Below are 24,645 nucleotides of genomic sequence, written 5' to 3' on the forward strand. Positions count from 1 at the left end.
GTTAATGGAGGAGCTGAGGGAAAGAGAAGTAATTGCTGGGAAGGAGCCTGGGAGTGAACTTGGACAGTTGTTGTGCATGAGTGGGAGAAGTATGGAATAGATTTTTTTTTGGAGGGGGGAGGGGAGATTGTTAGGGAGCATCCACCCCCGCTGACCCATTCAGTCAGGCGTATAAGCCCCTGTGTCCCTACACCCCCACCCAGCCACCCCTTCTCCCCTCATCTCCATGTCCCTATACCCCACTCAGCTACCCCCTATCCCCATGTAGCCTTACACCCCCACTCTGCCCCAGCTGAATGCTGTCACCTCACTAGCTCCTATGCCCCAGTCTGTCTCCCCCACATTAACCCTTCTGACCCCTAGTCTGTGGAACACCACTGCCCCCCACGCACCCTGTAGTCCCCACTCTGTCCATCCCTCCTCACATGGTCCCAGGAGCAGGGCACTGTGGGGAACGAGCCTCTCCCCAGCAGGCTGCTCCACCTGCCTTGTTCTGGCAAGAGCAGCCTCTGGTGGGCGAAAGGTGTAATTGCAGCCCCTCCCCAGGAGAGTGTATTTTCGGGGGGGGGGGGGGAGTCTGCAGGGGACAGGGGCTGCTGCAGGTGCGCAGTGACTCACAGAGGTTCCCCCTAGAAATAAGACGTCAGCGGTAACCAAACTTCATTAAAACAACAAGGAGTCTGGTGGCACCTTAAAGACGAACAGATTTATTTGGGCATCAGCTTCCGTGGGTAAAAAACCCGCTTCAGCTTTGTGCTGCCAGACGCCTCAGTGTTTTCGTGGCGCCAGACTCAGCCGGCTTCCCCCTGAGACTCAAACTTTATCGCACTGCAACCCCCCCCCCTCCTCCCCGCGGGCCGGGGTGGGGGCAGAGCCCGAGCCCCGCCCTGGGCCTGGCTAACGCGGGCTCTGGTGACCCGCTGCTCGGGGCCGGGGCCGGAGCGTTACCACCCCCACGCGGCGCCAGGCCCGGCTCGTGCAGCGGCTCGTCCCGGGAGCGGGCCCCTCGCGCGGCAGGGCACGTGGCTCGTGGGGGGCAGCCTGGCCCCATCCCTTTAAGGCGTTACGCGTAGGCTCCAGCCAGCCCCGAGAGAGGCGGGCCGGGGCGGGGGTGTCTCCGGACCCTTTTCTGTCGGCGTGTAAGAATCCCTGTTAAAGGGGAGGTGCCCCCGGGGGAGACGGCGGCCAGTACCGGGCTTGTCTTCCCTTTGCCTTTAAGTTCCATTTCTTGTCGGAGGGCAGCTGCGCGGAGCGTCCGACGCACCATGGCCCCGGCCGCCGGGCTCTGGCTCCTGCTGCTGCTGGCCCCGGGCAGCGCCTACTTCCCCGAGGAGCGGTGGAGCCCGGAGTCGCCGCTGCAGGCGCCGCGGGTGCTGCTGGCGCTGCTCGCTCGGAACGCGGCGCACTCGCTGCCGGCGCTGCTGGGGGCCCTGGAGCGGCTGCGGCACCCGAAGGAGCGAACGGCGCTGTGGTGAGAGCCGCCCCCGGGCACCCCCCGCGGTATCCGGGACCCGCCCAGCCCCCCGGCATCCCCCCCGCCCGTAATCCGCCCCCGGGCATCATCCCTGCCTAGGTCCCCGGGCACCCCCCCCCTCCGGCATCCATCCCCCCCGGGACCCGCCCAGGTCCCCGCGCCCCGCGGCATCCATCCCCCGGGACCCACCCAGCCCCCCGGTATCTCGCCCCCCGCGTATTCGGCCCCCGGGACCCGCCCAGCCCCCCGGCATCCCCCCCGCCCGTAATCCGCCCCCGGGCTGCACCCCGGCCTAGGTCCCCGGGCACCCCCCCCCCCCTCCGGCATCCATCCCCCCCGGGACCCGCCCAGCCCCCCGGCATCCCCCCCCCCACGTAATCCGCCCCCGGGCATCATCCCTGCCTAGTCCCCCGGGCACCCCCCCCCTCCGGCATTCATCCCCCCCGGGACCCGCCCGGCCCTGCGGCATCCGGCCCCCGGGCATCATCCCTGCCTAGTCCCCCGGGCACCCCCCCCTCCGGCATCCACCCCGGGACCCGCCCAGCCCCCCGGCATCCCCCCCCCCCTACTCCGCCCCCGGGCATCATCCCTGCCTAGTCCCCCGGGCACCCCCCCCCTCCGGCATCCACCCCCCGGGCACCCCCCCCCTCCGGCATCCCCCCCTGTAATCCGCCCCCGGGCATCATCCCTGCCTAGTCCCCCAGGCACCCCCCCCGCATCCATCCCCCCCGGGACCCGCCCAGCCCCCCGGCACCCCCCCCCATGTAATCCGCCCCCGGGCATCATCCCTGCCTAGTCCCCCGGGCACCCCCCCCTCCAACATCCCCCCCCCGGGACCGCCCAGCCCCCCGACAGCCCCCCCCACGTAATCCGCCCCCGGGAATCATCCCTGCCTAGGTCCCCGGGCACCCCCCCCTCCGGCATCCACCCCGGGACCCGCCCAGCCCCCCGTCATCCCCCCCCCGTAATCCGCCCCCGGGCATCATCCCTGCCTAGTCCCCCGGGCCCCCCCCCCGGCATTCATCCCCCCCGGGACCCGCCCGGCCCCCGGCCCTGCGGCATCCGGCCCCCGGGCATCATCCCTGCCTAGTCCCCCGGGCACCCCCCCCTCCGGCATCCACCCCGGGACCCGCCCAGCCCCCCGGCATCCCCCCCCCACGTAATCCGCCCCCGGGCATCATCCCCTCCTAGTCCCCCGGGCACCCCCCCCTCCGGCATCCACCCCCCGGGACCCGCCCAGCCCCCGGGCACCCCCCCCCCCATAATCCGCCCCCGGGCATCATCCCTGCCTAGTCCCCCGGGCACCCCACCCCTCCGGCATCCACCCCCCGGGCACCCCCCCCCCTCCGGCATCCCCCCCCGTAATCCGCCCCCGGGCATCATCCCTGCCTAGTCCCCCGGGCACCCCCCCCGCATCCATCCCCCCCGGGACCCCCCCCGCCCCCCGGCACCCCCCCCCACGTAATCCGCCCCCGGGCATCATCCCTGCCTAGTCCCCCGGGCACCCCCCCCTCCAACATCCCCCCCCCCGGGACCGCCCAGCCCCCCGACATCCCCCCCCACGTAATCCGCCCCCGGGCATCATCCCTGCCTAGGTCCCCGGGCACCCCCCCCTCCGGCATCCACCCCCCGGGACCCGCCCGGCATCCGGCCCCCAGGCATCCGGCCCCCAGGCATCATCCCTGCCTAGGTCCCCGGGCACCCCCCCCCCCCCGGCATCCACCCCCCGGGACCCGCCCAGGTCCCCGGCACCCCCCCCACGTAATCCGCCCCCGGGCATCATCCCTGCCTAGGTCCCCGGGCACCCCCCCCTGGCATCCATCCCCCGGGTCCCGCCCAGCCCCCCGGCATCCCCCCCCACGTAATCCGCCCCCGGGCATCATCCCTGCCTAGTCCCCCGGGCACCCCCCCCCGGCTTCCTCCCCCCGGGACCCGCCCAGCCCCCCGGCATCCCCCCCCACGTAATCCGCCCCCGGGCATCAGCCCTGCCTAGTCCCCCGGGCTCCCCCCCCCCGCTTCCATCCCCCCCGGGACCCGCCCAGCCCCCCGGCATCCCCCCCCACGTAATCCGCCCCCGGGCATCATCCCTGCCTAGTCCCCCGGGCACCCCTCCCCTCCGGCATCCACCCCCCGGGACCCGCCCAGCCCCCCGGTATCTCCCCCCCCCCGTAATCCGCCCCTGGGCATCATCCCGGCCCCCGGGCATCATCCCTGCCTAGTCCCCTGGGCGCCCCCCCCCCCCAGCTCCCTGGCATCCCTCCACCCCCGGGACCCGCCCAGCCCCCCCACCCCACGGCATCCGCCCCCCGGGCATCATCCCCCACCTAGTCCCCTGGCTGTCATCCCTGCCTATCCTTCTCCCCCCCCTCCCTCCGGGCATCCCCGCCCAGCCCCCCAGGACCCCCATCTCTGGGAATCTCACGCACACACTAGCAGGACACACCCAGCGACCGCAGGACGTTCTCCCTCACCGGGCCAGCCAGGTCCCTAGGGTCTCCTTGGCTTCTCTCCACACATACTTGTTCCCTTCCCTGGCCCGAGCAGGAGCTGAGGATGCTTGGGACCCGCCTGGGATTTCCTCCCCCTGCCGTTCTGGGGGCTGGTGAGATTCAGGCAACTCCCTTTCCCTGCTCCCTGCAGCCCCACGCTGGGGGCCTGGGGCCTTTCTTGAGCACAGACAGGAGTCTAGTGAGACCCTGGGCCAATCTGGGTATCGTTGGATGGGAGGGTCCTGTTACTTTTTCTAGGTTGCAGATTAGCACTTTAAAGCCACCTTGGCCCCAGTGAAACGCTTGCCAGCCTGCCCCAAGTGTCTGGACATTAACAGCTTCATGTGCATGTAGCCAGCACTCAGTGCGACTAGAGACACGGAGCAGAACGTGGCTGTTACATGGACAAGCTGGGCAGGTAGTGTTTTCAACAGGGAAGGTATCTTTCCCCAAGGGATTTAGTACCTGCTCTGAAATTCCCACTGGAGCTTGCGTTACAGCAGGAGGAAAGAAAGGCACTACTGCAAACTCTCTACCACTTTGAGGTAAGTATAGACTGAGGAAGAGAACTCTTCCTGCCACCTCATGGTGGCTGAAGGAGCGGTCCCAGGGCTCCGTGAGCCCCTTTTCCCTGGTGGATGAATTGTACGCTTGGAAAGAGGAGAGTGAAGGTACGCCCACCTCCCACCCCCATTAGCTAACAGGGTTAAAGACAGCTGTGCATCTTGTGTTGGGGATCCATTCTCAACAAGACTGGGTTGGAGTAGGGTCTGGGATGCTGATTGCCTGGTTTTCTTACATTAGGGCAATACCTTGCACTAGAAAGGGTGAGAGAAGCAAGAGGCTCCTGGTTCAATAGGGTATGAGGAGGAGCAGGGTTAGAATGGAGAGCCCAGAATTCTGGGAACATGGGTGTCTCCTGTGGGCTCAGTGGAACCTAGAGGGGAAATGGGCAGCTTTGCAGATGAGAAAGTATATGAGATGGTGGGATTTACCTCAGACTCTCCTGCAGGGTGTGCGGGGAGGCAGCATGGACTAAGAGTAGGGCTCCATGTCTGTCATGGAGGTCGCGGAAGTCACAGATTCAGTGACTTCTGCAGTGGCCAGTGTGGCTGATCTCAGGGCCGCCCTGGCTCAGCGACACTGGCTGCTGCTAGAGTGGTTCTGCAGCCAGGCGCTTGGGCGGTCTCTCAGCCAGCGGCACTGGCTGCTGCTCTGGTGGCCCTGGGCAGCTGGCCTCAGGGACTGCCTGAGCAGCTGCCAATGCGGCTGGTCCTGGGGCTCCCTCATCCCTGGCAGTGACTGGAGCCGCAGTGGGCCTCCCAGGACTCCCCGCCCTGCCCCTGCCCCCTATCCCCCCGGGTGGCAGCCACAGCAATGCCCCACGAGGCTTCCCCCCTCCGGCAGTGCCAGATCCCCGGCTTTGCCCCTGCAGTGCCCCCTGCTCCAAGATTCAATCATGAGTATCTTTAGTAAAAGTTATGGACAGGTCCTGGGGCAGTGAATTTTGTTGTTGTTGTTGTTGTTTTTTGCCTGTGACCTGTCTGTTACTTTTACTAAAGATACTCACGATTAAATCATAACCTTAACCAAGAGCATTGCTCCAGCTTCCCCTGCAGGGCGTGGGGGAAAGTGCCAGGAGGGTTCATGTCCCTACTTAGCAGTGTGTCACTGTTGGGTGTTTTTCAGGGTGGCAACAGACCACAACACTGACAACACAACGGCTGTGCTACGAGAATGGCTGATAAATGTGCAGACTTTGTATCACACTGTGGAGTGGAGGCCGATGGAGGAGCCCAGGTGAGACCCTGCCTCAGAGACTGTTACCAGCACCTGGCTAAACTTGGGAAGAGAGACAGCTGCACAGGTTTATTGATTTCCTCAGTAAAAGGGTAAATTAAAAGGTGGAGTTAACCTCTGTGGGATGGGTAGGCGTTGGAAAGAACCTAACTGAGCCCTAATAGGTAAAAAAAAAAAAAAAAAAAAAAAAAAAAATAATAATAATTGGAGATATGCCAATCTCCTAGAACTGGAAGGGACCTTGAAAGGTCATTGAGTCCAGCCCCCTGCCTTCTCTAGCAGGACCAATTTTTGCCCCAGATCCCTAAGTGGCCCCCTCAAGGATTGAACTCACAACCCTGGGTTTGGCAGGCCAATGCTCAAACCACTGAGCTATCCCTCCTGCCCTGTGAAAGACTGCCCCAGGGCCAGAGAGCAGATAGGGTTTGTTGATAAGCCTTGTTTCTCTGGGGCATGTGATTTTGTTAAGTTTCATCTTAGCCCCACTGAACTCTCAAAGTGACGATGGGTGAATGTCTGAACCCCCTTTCCCCCCAGCAAGTGCCCTGGCTCCCTTCTAACCACTGGCTTCCTTCCCACGAATGACCTCCCTTGACCTCACAGACATACACTCAGTGAGATGGGGTGCCAGGGATGGGAGGATGGTTGATGCAGTGTTTGCTCCAGATAGGAAAGTCAAGCTGCCCCGCCTTGCAACTGTCAGAAGCCCACCCTGGTCATACAACCTTGCAGACCTGCCTGCAAATTACTGAACAGAGCCGGTCTCCAAATGCTATCAAGAGTCCCATGTAAATACTTCAATAGTCTCATTTTTTTGAATATAGAAGTAAAAAATCTGTTTTCCCTTTTCAAAATCTGCAGACACCAAGGAGACAGCATTAAATTCTGCCTTATCTGGTCTTGCTTGTTTTAGAGGATTCAGGATGCTTGTCACTTGGGAGTAGTGCGCTGGAGAGCAGGTCAGGGCTCTGATAGAAGTCACTGTTTGTGGCAGGATTGGATTGGCTGCAGTTCTAGACAAGATTGTTCAGAGATGCTCATAAAACTGGTGGGTCAGAGCAATTGACTCTGCTGCATCAATGATCTCCACTGCATATAGAGGATATTCTGTTAGCCCAAGGGTTTAACTGGATCCATGGGACCAACAAGACATGTCTGTCTGTCAAATGCCTTCCCTTTTCTGTAGAGTCTCAGGGGCCTCCGTGATATTACTGAGCCGAAATCTTGCTGTTGTCTATGGAGAAGACTCCAAAACCAAGCAGGAGGTCTGTTAGTTCCTTGGCAGAGAAGGCCACTTGGATTGTGGTGTGGCTAAAGGGGGGCAGGGCGTCTTTTACAACTAGCTTGCCTTTCACCTCTCAGATTTGGCACTTGTGCTGAGTTCATTCCAGCTATATATTCACATCATGTAACTTTTGGGAAGGGAAAGCAGTGATGAGGGATGAACGCAGCTGGGACTTCAACTGAGGCTAATCCCTGGCAGGTCCTATCCGGATGAGGAAGGCCCGAAGCACTGGTCAAATTCTCGCTATGAGCACGTGATGAAGCTCAGACAAGCAGCCTTGAAATCTGCCAGGGACATGTGGGCTGACTACATCTTGGTAAGAAAATCTCCCTGCCTTTGGTACTGTGGTGACAGATGCTATGTTTATGTCCAATCATTTTCAGTTTGCAAACCAAATCCAAGTTCAGTTGTGGAGGTTTCTGTTCGCCTCTCACCTGGGCTAATGCTGCTGATTAAACTAGCCTGGCCCTGCACACCAGAGCTGCATGAGCACAGGAATAGCCAGACAGCATTCAGGCAGGCCATGGCCCATTATCCATGTACTTTGGTGTCCTGCTTTTGGGAGCAACCAAATGTATGATGATAACCTAATGGGTGGAAATAATCCATATGATGTCCTTGACTGGATCCCTGCAAGCACTCTGTGTCCCTCATCTGCATGAAGTTGGGCTCTGCTGGTGCCTCTGTTTGACCAATGAATTGCTATCAATGCACTAACTATGTTGGTGACAGTGGCATGAAAATGAGTGTTTTGTAAATGTTCCTGGTGTCTTCCCCCCCTCACACGCATCCCCAAATGCAGCTGGTGCCAAGCACTTGTGTCTGCTGGCACTGGGTGCTCCTGCCTGCTTGGAGAAGTGGAAGCATCTTTAAAATATTGCTGTTGTGAAGATGTTTCAGACCAGGAGGGCTTGGAGGCTGTAGCCTTCTTTAGTAGCTTTATGATCTAACTGGCTTAGGTATAAATGTAGCTAATGTACATATAAATGTCTGTCACAGCTATCTTTGTGTTTCTCATGTCTAAACGGGAAGGACTGTAGTTGAATTTAAGGAACTTCTCCCTTGAGGGTGCACTTCTTAAGATGGGTCTCTTTCTCTGTTTTGAATAGCAGCTGCCTTTAAGGGAATTTTGTGACTGGGCTTTAGGTAATAGAAATCCATTTGGACTCAAGTACTGCCTATGCTATACTGATGTGCTGGCATGGGATATTTTGTAGCTCAGCAGTCCATGTGTTTCCAGGCTTGGCTGATGGATCCTGCCTTTCAGGTCTGAGAATTAGGAACAGAAATGCCTGTGTTTATCAGAATGAAAGCAGTAATACCTAGTTAGTGAGGAGCGCCTAGGGTCAGTGGACATCCTGAGAGTAACTTTAGGAGTAGTTGGAAAGCATTCACAGGGTTTACACAGGAATGGCTCAGGGTGGAGCACACCAGGCTGATGCAGGGACCAGACTGGCTGCATTAGAATTGACTGTGCTTGTTGTCTCTCTTTGCTGTTTGCAGTTTGTGGATGCAGATAATCTCCTGACAAACCCAGACACCCTGGGCCTGCTGATGGCAGAGAACAAGACTGTAGTGGCGCCCATGTTGGACTCTCGTGCTGCCTATTCTAACTTCTGGTGTGGAATGACTTCGCAGGTAGGAGGAGGCCTGGGATTCTGACATATGTTCCTCTTCCAGTCCCTGTGTACACCAGCACTTTGCACACAGGATCCATTGCATGCATGAGTAGCTCCCAGCTGCCCCCCCCCCCCCGAGCTCCTGCAAGACTCTCCTTTTCCCCTTTTTTAGGGCTATTACAAACGCACTCCTGCCTACATTCCCATTCGAAAACGAGATCGCCGTGGCTGCTTTGCTGTCCCCATGGTGCACTCCACTTTCCTGATTGACTTGCGGAAAGAGGCCTCCCGGGACCTTGCCTTCTACCCACCACACCCAGATTACACCTGGTCTTTTGATGACATCATTGTCTTTGCATTTGCCTGCAAGCAGGCAGGTGAGTTAATGGATATTGCTGTTCATGCACTTCTTGCTAGCATAGGCTGGGTGTGTAGCTTTGCTCTGGATTGAGAGCCTGCAGCCATCCTTTTCCGAAGGGGGATTAGGTTGTCTGCTGTGTTGGTAACGGGTTGTCTTGGGCCCAACAAGGGATAAGATATTAACAAAACCCTTGTTTACTGTTGCAGCGCTCAATAGTTCAGTTAGGAGACCCCCAAACCAAGCCTATCAAGTAATTGCTATGGCCCCTGTTGTTGTAACACTCATCATTTTAAAATCTTTTAAAGTCACAGAAAAAGAAGGAAAAAACAATGTAAGGATTTGCAATGTTTTGCATTAACTCAGGCTTTCATTTTAATAGCTTTCCTTATTCCTTTTAGTTGTATAGAGTATTTTATAGGGGGAACACTTGCTTTACAGTCTTTTAGATGGTATTAGCTGTCCTCTTGTGGGAAGAAGAGGGAGAAGAGAGAAAGTTAGTTTAGATGGTCTGGAGCTGCTGCTGCTATTGAAAGTCCTGTTTCCTTTAATACCAAACAAGATAAATGGAAAGAGAGAAGAACAGAAAAGATAGAAAATGCAACATCTGTCTCTGCTAGGTTTTGTGAGAGTTTGGGTTTTGGCTTGCAACCTTGCTGCTGGGAAACTATAGGACCAGTATATGATCTTATCAGCTACTCTGAGACATGGCAAACGTTTACCAGTGTTGGTCTGTTTAAAGAATTGCTTTTTGTGGCTTCTCCTGTCATACCAGTGTACAAATGTGGAGTTGTCTTGGCCAGTTAAAGCCTGACACTTGTTAGGCCAAACGCAAAAAGAGAAGTTAGAAACAGGAGAAATAAGACAAGGAAGGAAAATGACATGAGGGAGGAACAATAGCTAGAACCTAACTCTCAGGTATTCAAGATTTAGACAAAGCTGATGGAGGGGATGTCATTTAGTTCCCTTTCTCTGGCCTGGCCAGGTCACAACATCTTTCAGGATCAAGATGACAAAGGCCCAATGGTGTCATGGCGGATCCCAGGGTTCCAGGAAATGGTAGGGGAGCCGCAACCATGATGGTGAAGCTTGCTCCTTCCTGTCCCTCTGACCTTTTTAGTGCCATAGTGAATAAGCAATGTTCAAAAAGGAATGGAGACATTATTCCATGAAACAGTAACCAGGAAAACCCATTTAAGTGATTTCAACTACAAACATTTCCTTTCCCAACTCAAACCAACCCGTGACTTTAGCACAGCTCTTCCAGCTTAACAGTCCAGGGAGTGTCAGTTTTTGTCTTGTACTTGTATAAACAATTGTATATAATGGGCTGGGTTGGCATTTTTGTACAGGTCACTGCACAATACACCCCTCTAATGCAGTTGTCTCATACAGGCCACGTGAGGTCTTATTGAGCTGACTTATGAAGCCAAGGACATGGGTGCCTTATGCAGTCCCATGATGTGGGCTGGGTTTGTCACTGAGTGGGTTTTGAGCAGCATGTAGCTCACTCTGTGTATTAACTTCAGAGATCCAGATGTTTGTATGCAACAAAGAGGTTTATGGCTTCCTGCCGGTGCCACTGAGAGCCCACAGCACCATGCGGGACGAGGTGGAAAGCTTCATGCACGTGCAGCTGGAGATAATGGGTAAGTGCTGGATGCCAGTAGAAACAGAACATTCATAGGCTTGGACTGGGAATTGCTTAGACGGTTTTCCTTCTTCCCTCTTACTTTTGACATTCTGAATTTGGGACCTGTCTCTGTCCTGGGGATTCAGCAGCAGCTGCCTCAAAGCTGGTGGTTGGATGGAAGGAGGAAAATGTATTGAGGAATTGTTAAGCAGGATGGCTAGAATGGTAGTTTCTATGGAAGCGCTACCTCAAATGATTCCACAGTTCCCTTGGCCATGTTGGAGCTGCTTGTGTCTGCTACAGGTAGTGAGGGGGTGGCATGGTGTCTTGCCTATTGACATCTGGGTAAATTGTTCAGCTCCTGTGGTTGCTGTTTGTACCACTTAAAAACAGAGAGCGTTTCTTCCTGACTTGACTGTGTTGCTTTTTCCGCTAACCTTTAGGGCCCCTCATCTCTTGTGACTGCAGCTTACCACACAGTCCTCTTTCAGTTTTTCCCCCTCTCTTGGCCTCTGGTGTCTGCAGGGCCTGTATGGCAGTGCCCATCCACCCTGTTGTGTGTGGAGTAATCTGAATTCTGGTGTGTACAGTATAGGGAGTGTGTTGGACTCCATGTTTTCTTCCCCTGGGTACATTCCTAGGTACGGGTCACAGTATCTCTTTATATTTGGTCCTGGCTGCACAGAGATTCTTTTACTGAAGTTAAGTATCTGACCTCTCCCTGTCAACTCTTAAAGGGACGAGGACTGATTCCTAGCTATTTAAATACACATCTCTGTAAATTTGAGTAATGCAAGAGGGAGAGCCCAGGTCACAGGATAACTGTTTTAAAATAGTTTTATGTATCTGAGAATTTGATGCCAGAGGTTTATTCCTCTGATTTCTCCCCCGCCCACCCTTGGCTGCACACAGAGCATGGCTTCAGCTGCACAAGCTTGCATTCTCCCTGTCTTCAGAGACAGAATATTTCTGTAAATGCAGCTCTAGACAGTGGTTTCCTGTTCAAATCTGCCTGCAAACGTTCTCTAATTAATTGGTTGAATACTCTTTGCTCACTCCTTGAGACTGGAGAATCTCCTTCCAACAAGAGGAAAAACCTGAAGTAAATAATAAATGAGAGAGCAGTATGTCAATCAACAGGACTAATAAGCATAAATATCTATGTCAGGCACTTGTGGGGCACTGGCCAAAGGCTAGCAGCGAGAAGGGGTGTAGGAGATCAGTCGTGGAATAGAAAATTAGAGGATCCTTTTCTTTCTCAAGCCCCAGTGGGTTGTTCGTACCTGGTTACTCTGTGGTGGTTTGTTTGGACGGCTGTTCCTAGTGTGGTGGTAGCTGTGCCCCATTTGGAGTTGTGGCGGCTAAGAGAGGTCCCTTGGCCTTATGTCTGGAAGATAATGTCTTACAGAAACCCATTCACATTCCATTTCTTGGTTTTCCCTTAGTGAAGAACCCTCCAGTGGAACCTTCAGAATACCTGTCCGTCCTGCCCAAGGTCCCTGACAAGATGGGCTTTGATGAGGTGAGTCAGGACTCTCATCCATACAGGCACATTACTGAGATGAAGAATAGTGTTTAGTTTGCACAAGCTGAGCCTATGGGCTTCCTCCTGTGGTCACCTCAGACTCTCTAATGCCTGAGCTGCATTTCTAGGTCTTAATAAAGCACAGGGTATCTCTTTCTTTGTGTTCAGTGCAGGATGCATCAAGGTTGCAGTTGAGTTCTTACCTCCCTGCACATTCATGGCCATGGATTTTATTTCCTCAGGTTTTCATGATTAACTTAAAGCACAGGGCAGATCGACGAGAGCGAATGCTGCGGACGCTGTACGAGCAGCAGATCGACTGCAAAATCATTGAGGCTGTGGATGGAAAGTGAGTGCATCCAGAGAACAAGCATTTGCCCAGTCCAACACCTGATAATAAGGAACCGGGATATTCCAGTGAGGATTCCTGGAGGGTGTATTTATGGGGAAGAGCTGATGCTGTCTCTTGGAGATGCAGGGAAGCAGGGCAACTCCCTTGCTTGGTGGAAGGGAGAAGGAGGAGCCAGACGCTCTGGGTGTCAGTGCTTCCCAGTCACTTCATAAAGTTCTCTGCTGTAGGAAGCCCCTTATGGATTGTAAGGCGTTGTCTCCCTTCATCCCACCCTGTCAATGGACAAAGAGTGAATAGCCTGTATAGTTCCTCTAATAATGTCTTCCCTGCACGTGCACACAAGGCCCTTCAGGGTGAGGTAACAAGATAATGGCTGTGTAGTGCCTTGAGCTGTTGCCAGAACAGCTGTTGTAATGACCTAAATTGCCTGCATTCTTTATAAACTGGCTGTGAGAATGAGTAATCCTAGGATCTTCTATTCTGTTTTCCATCATCTCTTCTGCAAAGAGAGAGGCTTAAAATAAAGTGGCCTGGAGATTTCTTGGGGAGAGAAGCTGCATTCATGAGCATTAGCAGAGACTCCAAAGCCAGCTGCTGCTCTGTGCTGATGGAGGCATTAACCACTTTGTGCTTGTTGCAGAGCCATGAACAGTAGTGAGGTGGAAGCTATGGGGATTCAGATGCTGCCAGGATATAAGGATCCATACCACGGCCGTCCACTCACCAAAGGGGAGCTGGGTTGCTTCCTCAGTCACTATAAGATCTGGAAGGAGGTGAGTGAGTTTGCATATTCAGGAGAGCTCCAGGGATCTTGGTGCTTCTGACCCCTTCAGGACACTTGTTCTGTTTGGGTGTGATAGCCAAGCCAGGACCTTTTCAGTTTGTGCTCCTGCCATGGTTCTCCCACTTCCAGCGTTCCCACTGCTCTTGGCAGGGTTTGCAGTTGCACAAAGAATAAGCAGGGACATATGGTCGGGTGGGGTTTTTTTCTCAGGACCATCCAGAGACTTAAATCATTCCTGCACTGAGCAGGAATTCACATGCTGACACTGTTATTTTAGCTGGGTGAGAGGAGTGTGTAGGTAGCAGGGTGGTGCCCTCCTCTGTTTGTTTTTTTTGGGTTACTATGTGAGCCGCAATGGGTGTATTTATACACAGCAGGTTGGGAGCAGTCTTGCAGATCTCATGATTAAGGATAAGATTGTCATGGAGGCCACGGGTTCCGTGGCTTTTAGAGATCTCATGACATTTTCCTCTATAGCCACTGTGAGTGGTGGGGGGCCCTGCCGTGGGGTCCAGACTCTCATCACTTCTTCCCCCACCCCTGCGCTCAGGCTTCAGTCATCCTCTTGTCTGGCCTCCCCCCATTATTTTTAGTAAAAGTCGCACACAGGCCACGGGCTTCCATGAATTTTTGTTTGTTGTCCATGACTTTTACTAAAAATAACTGTGACAAAATCTGAACCTTACTCATGATGCCTAGATGTGCCCTAGAAGTGGTAAAAGGGAATATACATGGAAGAGGTCGGGAGGCAAGAGAGCTAATTCCTCAGCACTAAAAGTCAATAGATACTAGTGCTGTGAAAGAAGGGGATATAAATTACATGTCATGGGGGGGTGGGGCGAAGGAGGTGCAGGCATTTCAGGTTCTCTGACTTGGCTTCTGTTCTGCTAAATTGCTAGATTGTGGAGGGAGGGCTGGAGAAATCAGTCGTGTTCGAGGATGACCTGCGGTTTGAAATATTCTTTAAACGACGGCTGATGAATCTGATGTATGACCTGGAAGAAGAGGGTCTGGATTGGGACTTGATGTAAGTGCAGAAGATCAGAACGTTATATGGATGTTCTACTCAGCTTCCCTGGGCTCTTGTCTTTAATTATCTGTTTACCTCTGGCAGTACACTCAGTATTGTAAAATACATAAATCCTGCCCTAAAGAGCTTGCAGTCTAAAAGAGAGAAGAGTAAGAGGACACTGGGAGGTCCAGAGTGGGAGATAACCTACCCTTTGATTATTATAAACTTGCTTTTTGTAGGCATTAGTAGGAAGTGGCATTCTGAAAGGGATTTGAATAAGGAGAGGATGATACTTTGATGGCTTGGCAAACTGGGAACAAAGAGGTCATTGATTTCCCTGTTACCAACAGCTCCAATGGAGCAACTCTGACAGAGCCTGGGTGTTGGTGAGAATGCTGAGCTGCACTCAGTTCAGAGCATAGGCTCACCCACTGATGATGGCAAAAGATTTCTGTACCGCAAACACATCATCAGAGAGGACCACGTACCCTGTTAACCAGAAAGCAGATTTATTTTTATGCCAGAAGTTGTTGCCCTATGCTACAAGGGCACCTGCCACCTCTGTTCTCCACCTATGCTGACTGATTCCAGGCATGGGGACTTCATAATTTTTTTTTTTTTTTTTTTTGAGGCCAGCAGGGACTATTACGATCATCTAATGTGACCTCCTGCATAAAGCTGGCCAGAGAATTCCACCCGATCTTTCCTTCATGAGGCCCTAGCTGCTGCTTGCAGCAGTTCTCAAACTGTGGGTTGGGACCCCATTTTAATGGGGTCACCAGGGCTGTCTTAAACGGGGCCCAGGGCCCAAGCCCGAGGGCTTCAGCCCTGGGTAGCGGGGCTAAGGTTACAGGCTCCCTGCCTGGGGCTGAAGCCCTTGGACTTTGGCCCCCAGCCTGGGGCTGTGGGGCTTTGGCTTTGTCCCCTTCCCGTACCCACCCCCCAAGTGGTGGGGCTTGAACGAGCTCAGGCTTTAAGACCCCAGGAGGGGGACGGTAGTAATTTTTGTTGTCAGAAGGGGGTCGCATTGGAATGAAGTTTGAGAACCCCTGAGCTAGAGTGTAAGTCTTTCTAAAAGATAATCTTGTGCTGCTGTCTGTCTCCCCCAGTTACATTGGGAGGAAGCGAATGCAGGTGGATCACCCAGAGAAGTCTGTGCCTCACGTGCGGAACCTGGTGGAGGCAGATTATTCCTACTGGACTCTAGCCTATGTGATTTCACTGCAGGGTGCCCAGAAGCTGCTGGCAGCTGAGCCACTCTCCAAGATGTTACCTGTGGATGAATTTCTTCCTGTCATGTTTGACAAACACCCTGTGTGAGTCTGGACTGCATCCTCTGGGGCCTAGTGCTGGGGAAAGAAGGGTGTATCAGCCTATAGGAACGGTGAAGGGAGCATTGTGTTCTGAAATGAGAAGCCTGTTGCAGGCAGAGCTTTGAACAAACACTCTTTGCTGTTGCTTCAGCAGTAGTCAGAGATGGAGTCTGTAGTCAGCAGCTGTAGCTGAACAGGGATTAACCCCTATGTTCTGAACTTGGCAGTGAAGCCTCACATATCCCAGTAGTAGCATATGGAGTTGGTGTGAAGATACTGAAGAGTTTTCCTGCTTGTCCCTGGAAACAGAGGTTCTAACTAGAGCTAGTTGGGAAATGGTTATTGCTCCTGTGATGGGTTGGACTCCTTGGGAAGCCACCTGATGTGCCTAGATACCACCGAGTCTACCTGTTCTGCCAGCATGGGCTCCCTTTAGCCTGTCTTGCGGAGCCACAGTCTTAAAACCTCCTCTAACACACACAGGCAGGGACACGCCCAGCTGCAGATCAGCTCGGGGAAGAATCAGCTTAAGGGACTTGCTCCAGCACTCAGATGTCCACCTCCCTTGGAGCACAGACCCAAAGATATACTATGAAATTCGCCCTGTCCCTCAGTGTGGAGAGAGATGTGCACACTTCTTCCCCTCCCCCCCGTTAGAAATTAAAGAAAGTGGGTTTAATAATCAACAAATTTTATTAACTATGAAAGGCAGATTTTAAGTGGTAAAAGGGGTAACAAACAGAACAAAGCAGATTAAGCAAATGAAATCAAACACGCAAACTAAGCTAGTTTCACTAAAGAAATTGGTTACAAATAGTATTTCTCACCCTAGATATTGTTGCGGGCAGTTTGCAAAGCTTCTATGGTTCAGAGTTCCAGTTATAGTCCTTTTCAGACTAGACCCCTGTCTCAGTCTGGCAGGGCCAGCCCACAACATTTTGGCACCTGAGGCGAGGAGCTCAACTGACGCTCCCATGTCCCCTTGCTTGGGCCAAAACTTTGAAAGGTCTCAATTCTGCCTTCTTCCTGTTCTTCTCCTCTCATGGTCCTGCTCTGCTACCTACCCCAATAAAGGAGAACTAACAACTTAAAATGCCTTGTTCAAAAATTTTAAGTAACACTTAACTTTCAAACGTCTGAACAGCAAATGTAACTTTTTTTTTGTCTGCATAGTAAACACTGGCATTTTTATCTGTTTTGAATAATGAAAGTGGTGCTTTCGGTGCCTTCTTGGTTCCAAAGATTTGAACTGCTTCCTGAAGGTCCACAGTCTGGGCCAGCTCATGCTCTGTTGAGATGGTTGCAAGGCCAACCAGCCTCTCCTGTGTCATTGTGGAGCGTAGATGTGTTTTTATTATCTTCAGCTTGGAGAAGCTGCATTCTCCACTGGCAACTGTTACAGGAAGTCTTAGAAGTATGCGCAGAGCAACAAAAGCATTTGGAAAGAGAGTGATCATCTTATTTGTGCACGTATATTCCAGAACAGCCTTTGGAGTTGATCCTGCTGAAATGTATCTTGAAAGGGCTTTCAGTTAATCACCTAAATCACTCGCATCAATATCACGCATGTCATCATGTGTCAACACTGTCTCTAGTGCCCTGCATTGCTGGTGTAGGTCTTCTTCAGGTATAGTGAGGAGTTTTGGAATATCATATACAACATCCCATATACACTGCTGTGTTCCTTGAGCTACATGAAACATTCTTCAACTGACTGTATTGCACAATCTAGCACCTGGTTAAAGAATTCAACTTTGAACTGTTGTTTGGGGTCTCTTATGGGATTATCCCGTGCCTCGTAATCAAGATGTCGTCTTCTTTGGTGACTCTGTTATTCTTGAAAGGGTGGGAAAATAGCTTCAGTGTGAAGTTCCTCTGCCAACTTCTGTGCACTCTTCAGAACATTTTGAAATCCCTCATCTGACCGGTAAGACTGTAGGTCTGACTTTGCTTTGTCCAGTTGTTCCATTGCTCCAGATATATCAAGTTGAACACGTTGGAGTCTCTTGCTTACAACATTTATTTCAAACAGTATGTCATGCCACAACACTAAGCCACACAGAAATTTGAAGTTATGTATGTTTCTGGTGATTCCATTTCCCTGTGCCACTGTTCTCCCACGAACAGTTCCTGTCATAGCATTATCCTCCATAATGGCAACTGTGACATCATCCATCTTCCCAATTTGGTGTTTGATAGGCTTTATCGCCTCCACTCGACTTTCCCTTAGTGTGGCACTCAGTGGTTTCAGTGTCAGAGAGGATGTTTCCAGATGTTGCTTCAAAATTTGCCATTGATGAGTTGATGCAGAGAAAAATACATAGATGCTTTGAATTACATTAAAATATTCAGCAGCCTCACTAGAAGCTGATGGTCAGTGATGCAACACCAAGTTCAATGAATGAGAACTGCTTGGGACAAAAAAAGCTCGAGGGTTTAACTCTCGGATCTGTGTCTGCGCTCCTCTGTTCTTCTTTTTTTACTCTCGTGTTGGCACCATTATTGTAGCCCTGACCTCTCATGTCAGCTATCGCAATTCCCAAATCTTCCAGCTTTTCAAGAAGCACTTTTGTCATACCAGCTCCTGTAGCAACATCAGTGTCAATAAATTCTAGAAAATGCTCTCTGACAATCACCATTGCAGGGACATTTTCACTAGGTTCTGTTGTCGTTACAAAACGCACCATTAAAGTCATTTGTTCCGTATGGCTGATGTCAGGTGTGCAATCCCGAATAACAGAGTAATATCTTGCTGACTTCAGATCTGCCACAATCTTCTCTTTGACTTTTGCCAGTAACTGTGTGATCTCCTTTTGAATTGTTTTTCCAAGGTAGTGGTGTGTGTACATTTCTTGGGTCGTGACTCTTCTTAGATGCTCCTGGAGTACAGCATCAAACTCAGCCATCAGTTCCACAGTTTTAAGGAAGTTTCCATTGTTTGGCACATACAGCTGATCTGAAGTGCCACGCAGTGCTAGGTTTAGGTTCTCACAATAGCAATGAGCCTTTTCAGAACATTTTGCCAGTAAAGAGACTCTGATGCAATCTTCTCTTGATGCTGATCTATGGTGGCCTTTAACCTTAGTCTCATCTCAAGCTCTTTCCACCTATGGAATGCTCTCTGGTGATTTACTGCCTTCTCATGGCATGCCAGATTTCTAGCCAGATTTTTCCAGTCCTTGGAACCCAGTGTGGCTAGAACATTAGACTGGAAGAGTTTGCAACCAGAACAGTATGCAGCATTCTGGGTTTTTGAGTACATAAGCCATGGCCTCTCCACTTTGTCACCATTGGGGATTTCATACCAGTAATGTGTTAGATAGAAACTTCTGTTTTCATTGTCTTTTGGGAACATGAAGTTTTTCACTTGCTGTGGCCCATTCAGTACAAGGAAGTCCCTCAGGCTACTGCTCAAGTGAGTCCACAGTCCTGGGTGATATAGATTTAAGGAACTAAACTCAGCAGCAGCTGTTTCTTGTGCCTCCACCACACTTTTCTCTGACATACACTTTTTCTTCAGGAATGTGCATGGTTACATCCATTTGAGATGGAGAAATGGATGCTGCAGTAGCTGCCAGGTCACCTGCACTCTGACTAACTAGAAGATCGGGCATCTCCTCACCACTCACAGCCTCACTTGACCCGGAAGATTCACCCTAAACATTTGTGTCTATGTATCTCAGGAGAGCTCCTTCCTGCTTAGATAGAAAAGCTTCCTTTGTTTTTGCTTTTTCTGAATGCTGCCCCAGAGTTGCATTTTCTTCTTTCACTCATGACTGCTGTTCTGTGCCAGCTATAGTGGCTCTCAACACTCAATTGAAGGGGACAAATAAGTAGGCTGGTAGCAGGGCCTGAGTGAGGGAAGATATCAGCGTCTTAAGGGCTTAACTGGCTCCTACTACTTCAGTTGACTGCCTGTTCTCCTGAAGTGGGTTCAGGGAAGCAGCAGGAAACAGGAAGCTCCCTGAGAAGCTGGTGTTAATCAGGCCAGGCTCCTGGGGGTGCTAGAGAGGTACATAAGAGGGCGGCTCCTCCTGTCTCCCTGCAGCTCTTGCTGCTTTCTGTTATTCCCTCTCACCTTTTCTCCTGCCTGCCTGTTATGTCTCTTGTGCCCTCCTTCCTCCAGCACAGCACTCCACCATCTCTGTGCATCTAGAGCAGAGAGAATACATATGCACCAGCAGCAGACACAATTTTCTACACTCTGGGTCCTAGTGGTGCCCTCCTCCCCATTTTGGCACCTGAGGCAGCCATCTCAGTTCGCCTCATGGTAAGGCCAGCCGTGCAGTCTGGACTCCCACCTTGCCTTCCCCTTTTCAGTCTTTCTTCTTGGGCAGACAGGCCATGAAGGGGAAGGAGTCTTGTTTGCCTTCCTCCCCACCATTAAATAGGATTCACATAAGCTGGGAATTCTTTGTTTCCCAAGCTTGATCCCCCTTCCCTTACAGTGGAAAATTACAAGAAGTCCCAGGTAATGTTTAGTATCAGGTGACAAGACCACCTGACTCTGTAGGATCACAATGTCCATGAGTCAGTGGCAGTATAGAGTGTCCACAGGAAAGCCAAGCTTTTCACAAAAGCAGCAAAGAGTCTTATGGCACCTTATAGACTAACAGACATTTTGGAGCATGAGCTTTCGTGGGTGAATACCCACTTCGTTGGATGCATGTGACACGGAAGCTTTTCATAGATCATTGTCCTCGCTGATAGGGCGGATGTCTCATCTGGCTTTTCCATTATTGTATCTGAAGTGTTAGCAGTGGGCGTCATCCAAAGTAGCATAGTTGAAATACAAATACATAGTCAGTGTTCCTAACTTCAGATACAGAAATGATACAGGCATACAAATAGGATAATCGCATTCAGTAAATCAGACCTTTCCAGTGATATCTCACATGAGCCCTCTGGCATAAAGTATATCTCAGTTATGTCATTCATATGATAAGCATAATTTCATAAAGAATATGGAATGACATCACAGTTCGTATGAAAAATTTGAATGAAAACTAACATTTTTCCAGGGCTGTTGCACACTTAAAAAATTAATAAATTTCAATTGGTATTCTATTGTTATATGTGTGATTAATCATGATTAATTTTTTTTAGTTAATTGCGTGAGTTAACTCTGATTAATTGACAGCCCTACATTTTTCTTAATTTTTCTTAAAGCTTTTTGATTTTTTTTTATTTAACAACCAGAAATGTTTGTCTTCAGCACCCGTGGGGTTTTTGATGAATACCTGAGAAACTTGGGTGAAATCAGACACTTCCTGCCATTTGGAGTTCCTGTGCAGCAAAGGCATGAGCCTGCTCTAGCCCCATCACTGTCCACTGGCTTGATCACCGTACTGGAATTTCTGTGAAGGGACTTGCAGTCCAGGCTGCTCCTTGATATAGCTTTTAAAATCTGCCACTTTACTGAGAATCAAGTGGGCCACCCAGCCCTGTCAGTGAGAGCTGACATCACACCTTCAGACCATCTTGCTCAACACTGCCTGGTTCAAGCAGGTTTTGGAGAAGCAGCGGTGTTAGTCTGTATCCGCAAAAAGAACAGGAGTACTTGTGTCACCTTAGAGACTAACAAATTTATTTCAGCATGAGCTTTCGTGAGCTACAGCTCACTTCTTCGGATGCATAGAATGGAACACACAGACAGGAGATATTTATACATACAGAGAACATGAAAAGGTGGAAGTATGCATACCAACTGGAAGAGTCTAATCAATTGAGATGAGCTATCATCAGCAGGATAAAAAAAACTTTTGAAGTGATAATTGAGATGACCCATAGAAGGTGTGAGGAGAACTTAACATAAGGAAATAGATTCAATTAGTGTAATGACCCAGCCATTCCCAGGCAGTGTTTTTCCTGACATTCCCACATTGCAGTAGTAACAAGCTGGCTTCTGGCTTTACTAGTCTGTTTATGCCCCACGAGGCTGAGATCTGGTTGGAGCTACTTGGGTGGGGGTTGGAGAGGGCTCTAAAACACTCATTTCTTAGGAATTGTTGGAGCTGCGATGTTTTTCTACAGCTGCTGTTCTTTTAGGGAAAGGGAGCGGACTAGAAGGGTTGTGGGTTAGAAAATTAAGTAAGTTGATGTGTGGTTTGAATGCCACAATGGGAGGATGAAGGGTGTCTGGAGTGAAGCAGGGTAAATGGAGGGATTAATGCACTGGTGTGGGAAGCTGAAGATGGACTGTAGGGTAAATGCAGAAGACGTGACACACACACACCCCTTTTCTTTTTCCCCTTTTCTGAACAGCTCTGAATACATGGAACATTTTGAAAACCGGAATTTGCTGGCCTTTTCAGTGGAACCACTGCTGGTTTACCCAACACATTACACCGGTGATGATGGTTACATCAGCGACACTGAGACCTCTGTGGTTTGGAATAATGAGAGAGTAAAAACTGACTGGGACCGTGCCAAATCCCAGAAAATGAAAGAACAGCAGGAGCTCAGCAAGGAGGCCAAGAACTCAGATGTGCTCCAATCACCTCTTGACAGTACAGCCCGGGATGAGCTATGACCAGAGCAGGCCCCTTCTAGGAAATGGATGAAGGGACTGACCGTGATAAGGAAGGGTGTGTGTTGGAGCCGGGGTAGAAAGCAGGGAAAGGGGTATAGCAGCATCCATCCATGGGGATTACTGGAGCTTCGGTGTGTCCAAGAATATAATGGTAAAGTCACTTAGATGACAAAGCCAATGAGGGTCATGGCTGAAGCCCTTCTGACCTCTGCTGTTGCAGGACTCTATGAGAGAGAATGCTGGAGAAAGTCAGGTTTGCTTTGTCCATCAATTCAGCCACTGCTCTGTGGTTCAGCACAGATCTTTACACAGTTGCTCGTCGTAGTGGAGAAGTTTTATTCTTTGGTTTAGGATATTGGTGCTTGATAGGACATTGGTCTTCCTGCCTCTGTTGCCATGTGTGTATCTCATGACCAGGGATCCTAGTTTTCTCTGATTTAAAAAACAAAACAAAATTCTCCAATTAAAGAACCATAATTGGGGGGGAAAACATGGATTTTTAAAATGAAACACTGAACGTTAGTTCTTATCCACAAAATATATATATAGGTATCAGTTGAACACAATGTTTTATTGATATATTTACAGTTGTAAAATGCTGGAATGATCCAGTCACAGTGCACTGTTTCTTTACTGTTGTCGAGGGCCCTGCTGTTTCAGCCTCTTTCATTTCTTTTCAGTCAGTTTAGCTCTTTCCATGTGTTCTGCGATTGTCTGCCTTCAAACGTCATCTACAGCCTTGCTGCATACAGTACAGAACAGCAGGTTACCATCAACATTAAATTTGTCCTTACCAAACTCAGTGACATGGTCTTTGGGGTGACTTTTAAAGTTTTCAGCATCTTTTTATAACTTTAATTACTCATGTGTGGAGGCTGAAGTGAAATTTGAGATGCATTAAAACGCGACCCGCTATATGGCATTGAGTAACCGCTATATGCCGCAAGCAGTTTATTGGCATATGTTTAGCTATGTGAATTTAAAGCACATTCAAAAATCAACCACAGGAGGGGGAGGTTGTGCACATTGAAAAAGTGACACTGGTACTTGCAGTAAAATTGAGGGTTTTGGTTTTTTTCTCAGTGTAAAAACTAAAGATTCTCTGTAAAAACACCATTATGCATTTTTCCCTGGCAAATGGATTTCTGGGATCCCTATTCATGACCCTTGAATGTTCTCTTGGGGGTGTCTGGGGAGGAGGGGTGAAATGCTGCCAGATCCTGCAGGTTCCTGCTAATGATGTGCCCTAATATAAGCTGAAGTCTTCTCTTTCTGTAAGACCAAAACTTTCCTGTTTTTATAAAATCTTTGGTTATGACTTGAACTGTCTCTTGCTTCTTCATAAACAGCCCAGAGTGCTGGGGAAGGAGCTCGCAAGAGCTGACTTCTTCAAGCACCACATTGTATTTTAATCTAGTGCTGGCTTCACAGCCCTGGAGAGTGAAGTCTTCTACTGATCAACTTGGCAGTAGTGGTACAAACTTCCTTGCGCTGCGTAACCCATGTACCTCAACCCTGACCTGGAGGAGCCCTAGAAATGAGTGGAGCCTGATTTTCCCCATGGCCCTTTCACTCCATGGTTTCTGCGGAAGGTGGTGTGGTACTGGCAATTGCATTGTGGGTCCCTGTCCTAGGAGCTGGAGTGAGAACACTGATTTTTTCCCACAGGCTACTAAATATATGGTGATTGTTGGGGTGCATTTGTATCAGTGACCAGAAGAGAGGGGTTATGAATCCTGGAAATGTCAAGCAAGTACTGAACCAATCAGTTCCATCCTGAAGTGTAACTAGACTTACTTCTACAACACTTAAAAAGTGCCTCCATGTTCCAGGGCTTCTTCCTCTGTGCTGACTTGAGGAATCCTCCAGGAAAGGAGCTGTGCTGTCCTCTTACAGGGAGAGAGTGGCTGCCTGCTTTCATGTGTATCCATTTTTCTTCTTTGTGAGGGTCTTGAGTGATCCTTTAGTATTGCAATCATCCAGTGAACCCACTGGTTGTTTAGCAGGCTTCCTGCTTCTGATGTACTTAGCAAAAATTTTTTGCTATTACTTTTTGAGTCTTTTGGCTAGCTGTTCTTCAAATTCTTTTTTAGCCTTCCTAATTATATTTTACACTTTATTTGCCAGCGTTTATGCTCCTTTCTATTTTCCTCACTAGGATTTAACTTCCACTTTTTGCCTTTCACTGATTCTTTTACTTCGTTGTTTAGCCACGGTGGCACTTTTTTGGTTCTCTTACTATTTTTTAAATTTGGGGTCTACATTTAAGTTGAGCCTCTATTATGGTGTCTTTAAAAAGTTTCCATGCAGCTTGCAGGGATTTCACTTTTGGCGCTGTATCTTTTAATTTCTGTTTAACTAGCCTCTTCCTTTTTGTCTAGTTCCCCTTTTTGAAATTAAATGCTACAGTGTTGGGCTGCTGTGGTGTTTTTCCTGCCACAGGGATGTTAAATTTAATTATATTATGGT

The 24,645-nt window shown here is 50.5% G+C and overlaps 1 protein-coding gene across 2 annotated transcripts; it reads left to right on the forward strand.

The window, feature by feature from the left end:
• Positions 1-23,494, forward strand: COLGALT1 (collagen beta(1-O)galactosyltransferase 1). 2 transcript variants are annotated; one of them, XM_044995043.1, is made up of 13 exons: positions 1-89; positions 1,243-1,471; positions 5,653-5,763; positions 7,247-7,364; positions 8,552-8,686; positions 8,840-9,044; positions 10,555-10,674; positions 12,104-12,180; positions 12,426-12,532; positions 13,176-13,308; positions 14,219-14,346; positions 15,441-15,647; positions 21,909-23,494. In XM_044995043.1, the coding sequence occupies exons 1-13, from the start codon at positions 5-7 to the stop codon at positions 22,174-22,176; spliced, it is 1,923 nt and encodes a 640-aa protein (XP_044850978.1). In that variant the 5' UTR covers positions 1-4; the 3' UTR covers positions 22,177-23,494. The 2 variants fall into 2 exon arrangements, with proteins under 2 accessions (XP_044850978.1, XP_044850980.1); XM_044995045.1 differs by lacking the exons at positions 1-89; positions 1,243-1,471 and adding an exon at positions 3,869-4,508.
• The last annotated feature ends 1,151 nt before the right edge of the window (positions 23,495-24,645 follow it).

This window comes from Mauremys mutica, chromosome 20, assembly GCF_020497125.1.
Source record: "Mauremys mutica isolate MM-2020 ecotype Southern chromosome 20, ASM2049712v1, whole genome shotgun sequence".
NCBI classification, from domain to species: Eukaryota; Metazoa; Chordata; order Testudines; family Geoemydidae; genus Mauremys; species Mauremys mutica.

What these genes read in the sequence shown, in the direction of transcription:
- COLGALT1 (XM_044995043.1), top strand. Translation starts at nt 5, where the DNA reads ATGGAGGAGCTGAGGGAAAGAGAAGTAATTGCTGGGAAGGAGCCTGGG. An exon ending in TGTGGGCTGACTACATCTTG is followed by an intron (nt 7,365 to 8,551) that starts GTAAGAAAATCT and finishes TGCTGTTTGCAG; the next exon opens with TTTGTGGATGCAGATAATCT. An exon ending in GGTCTGGATTGGGACTTGAT is followed by an intron (nt 14,347 to 15,440) that starts GTAAGTGCAGAA and finishes TGTCTCCCCCAG; the next exon opens with TTACATTGGGAGGAAGCGAA.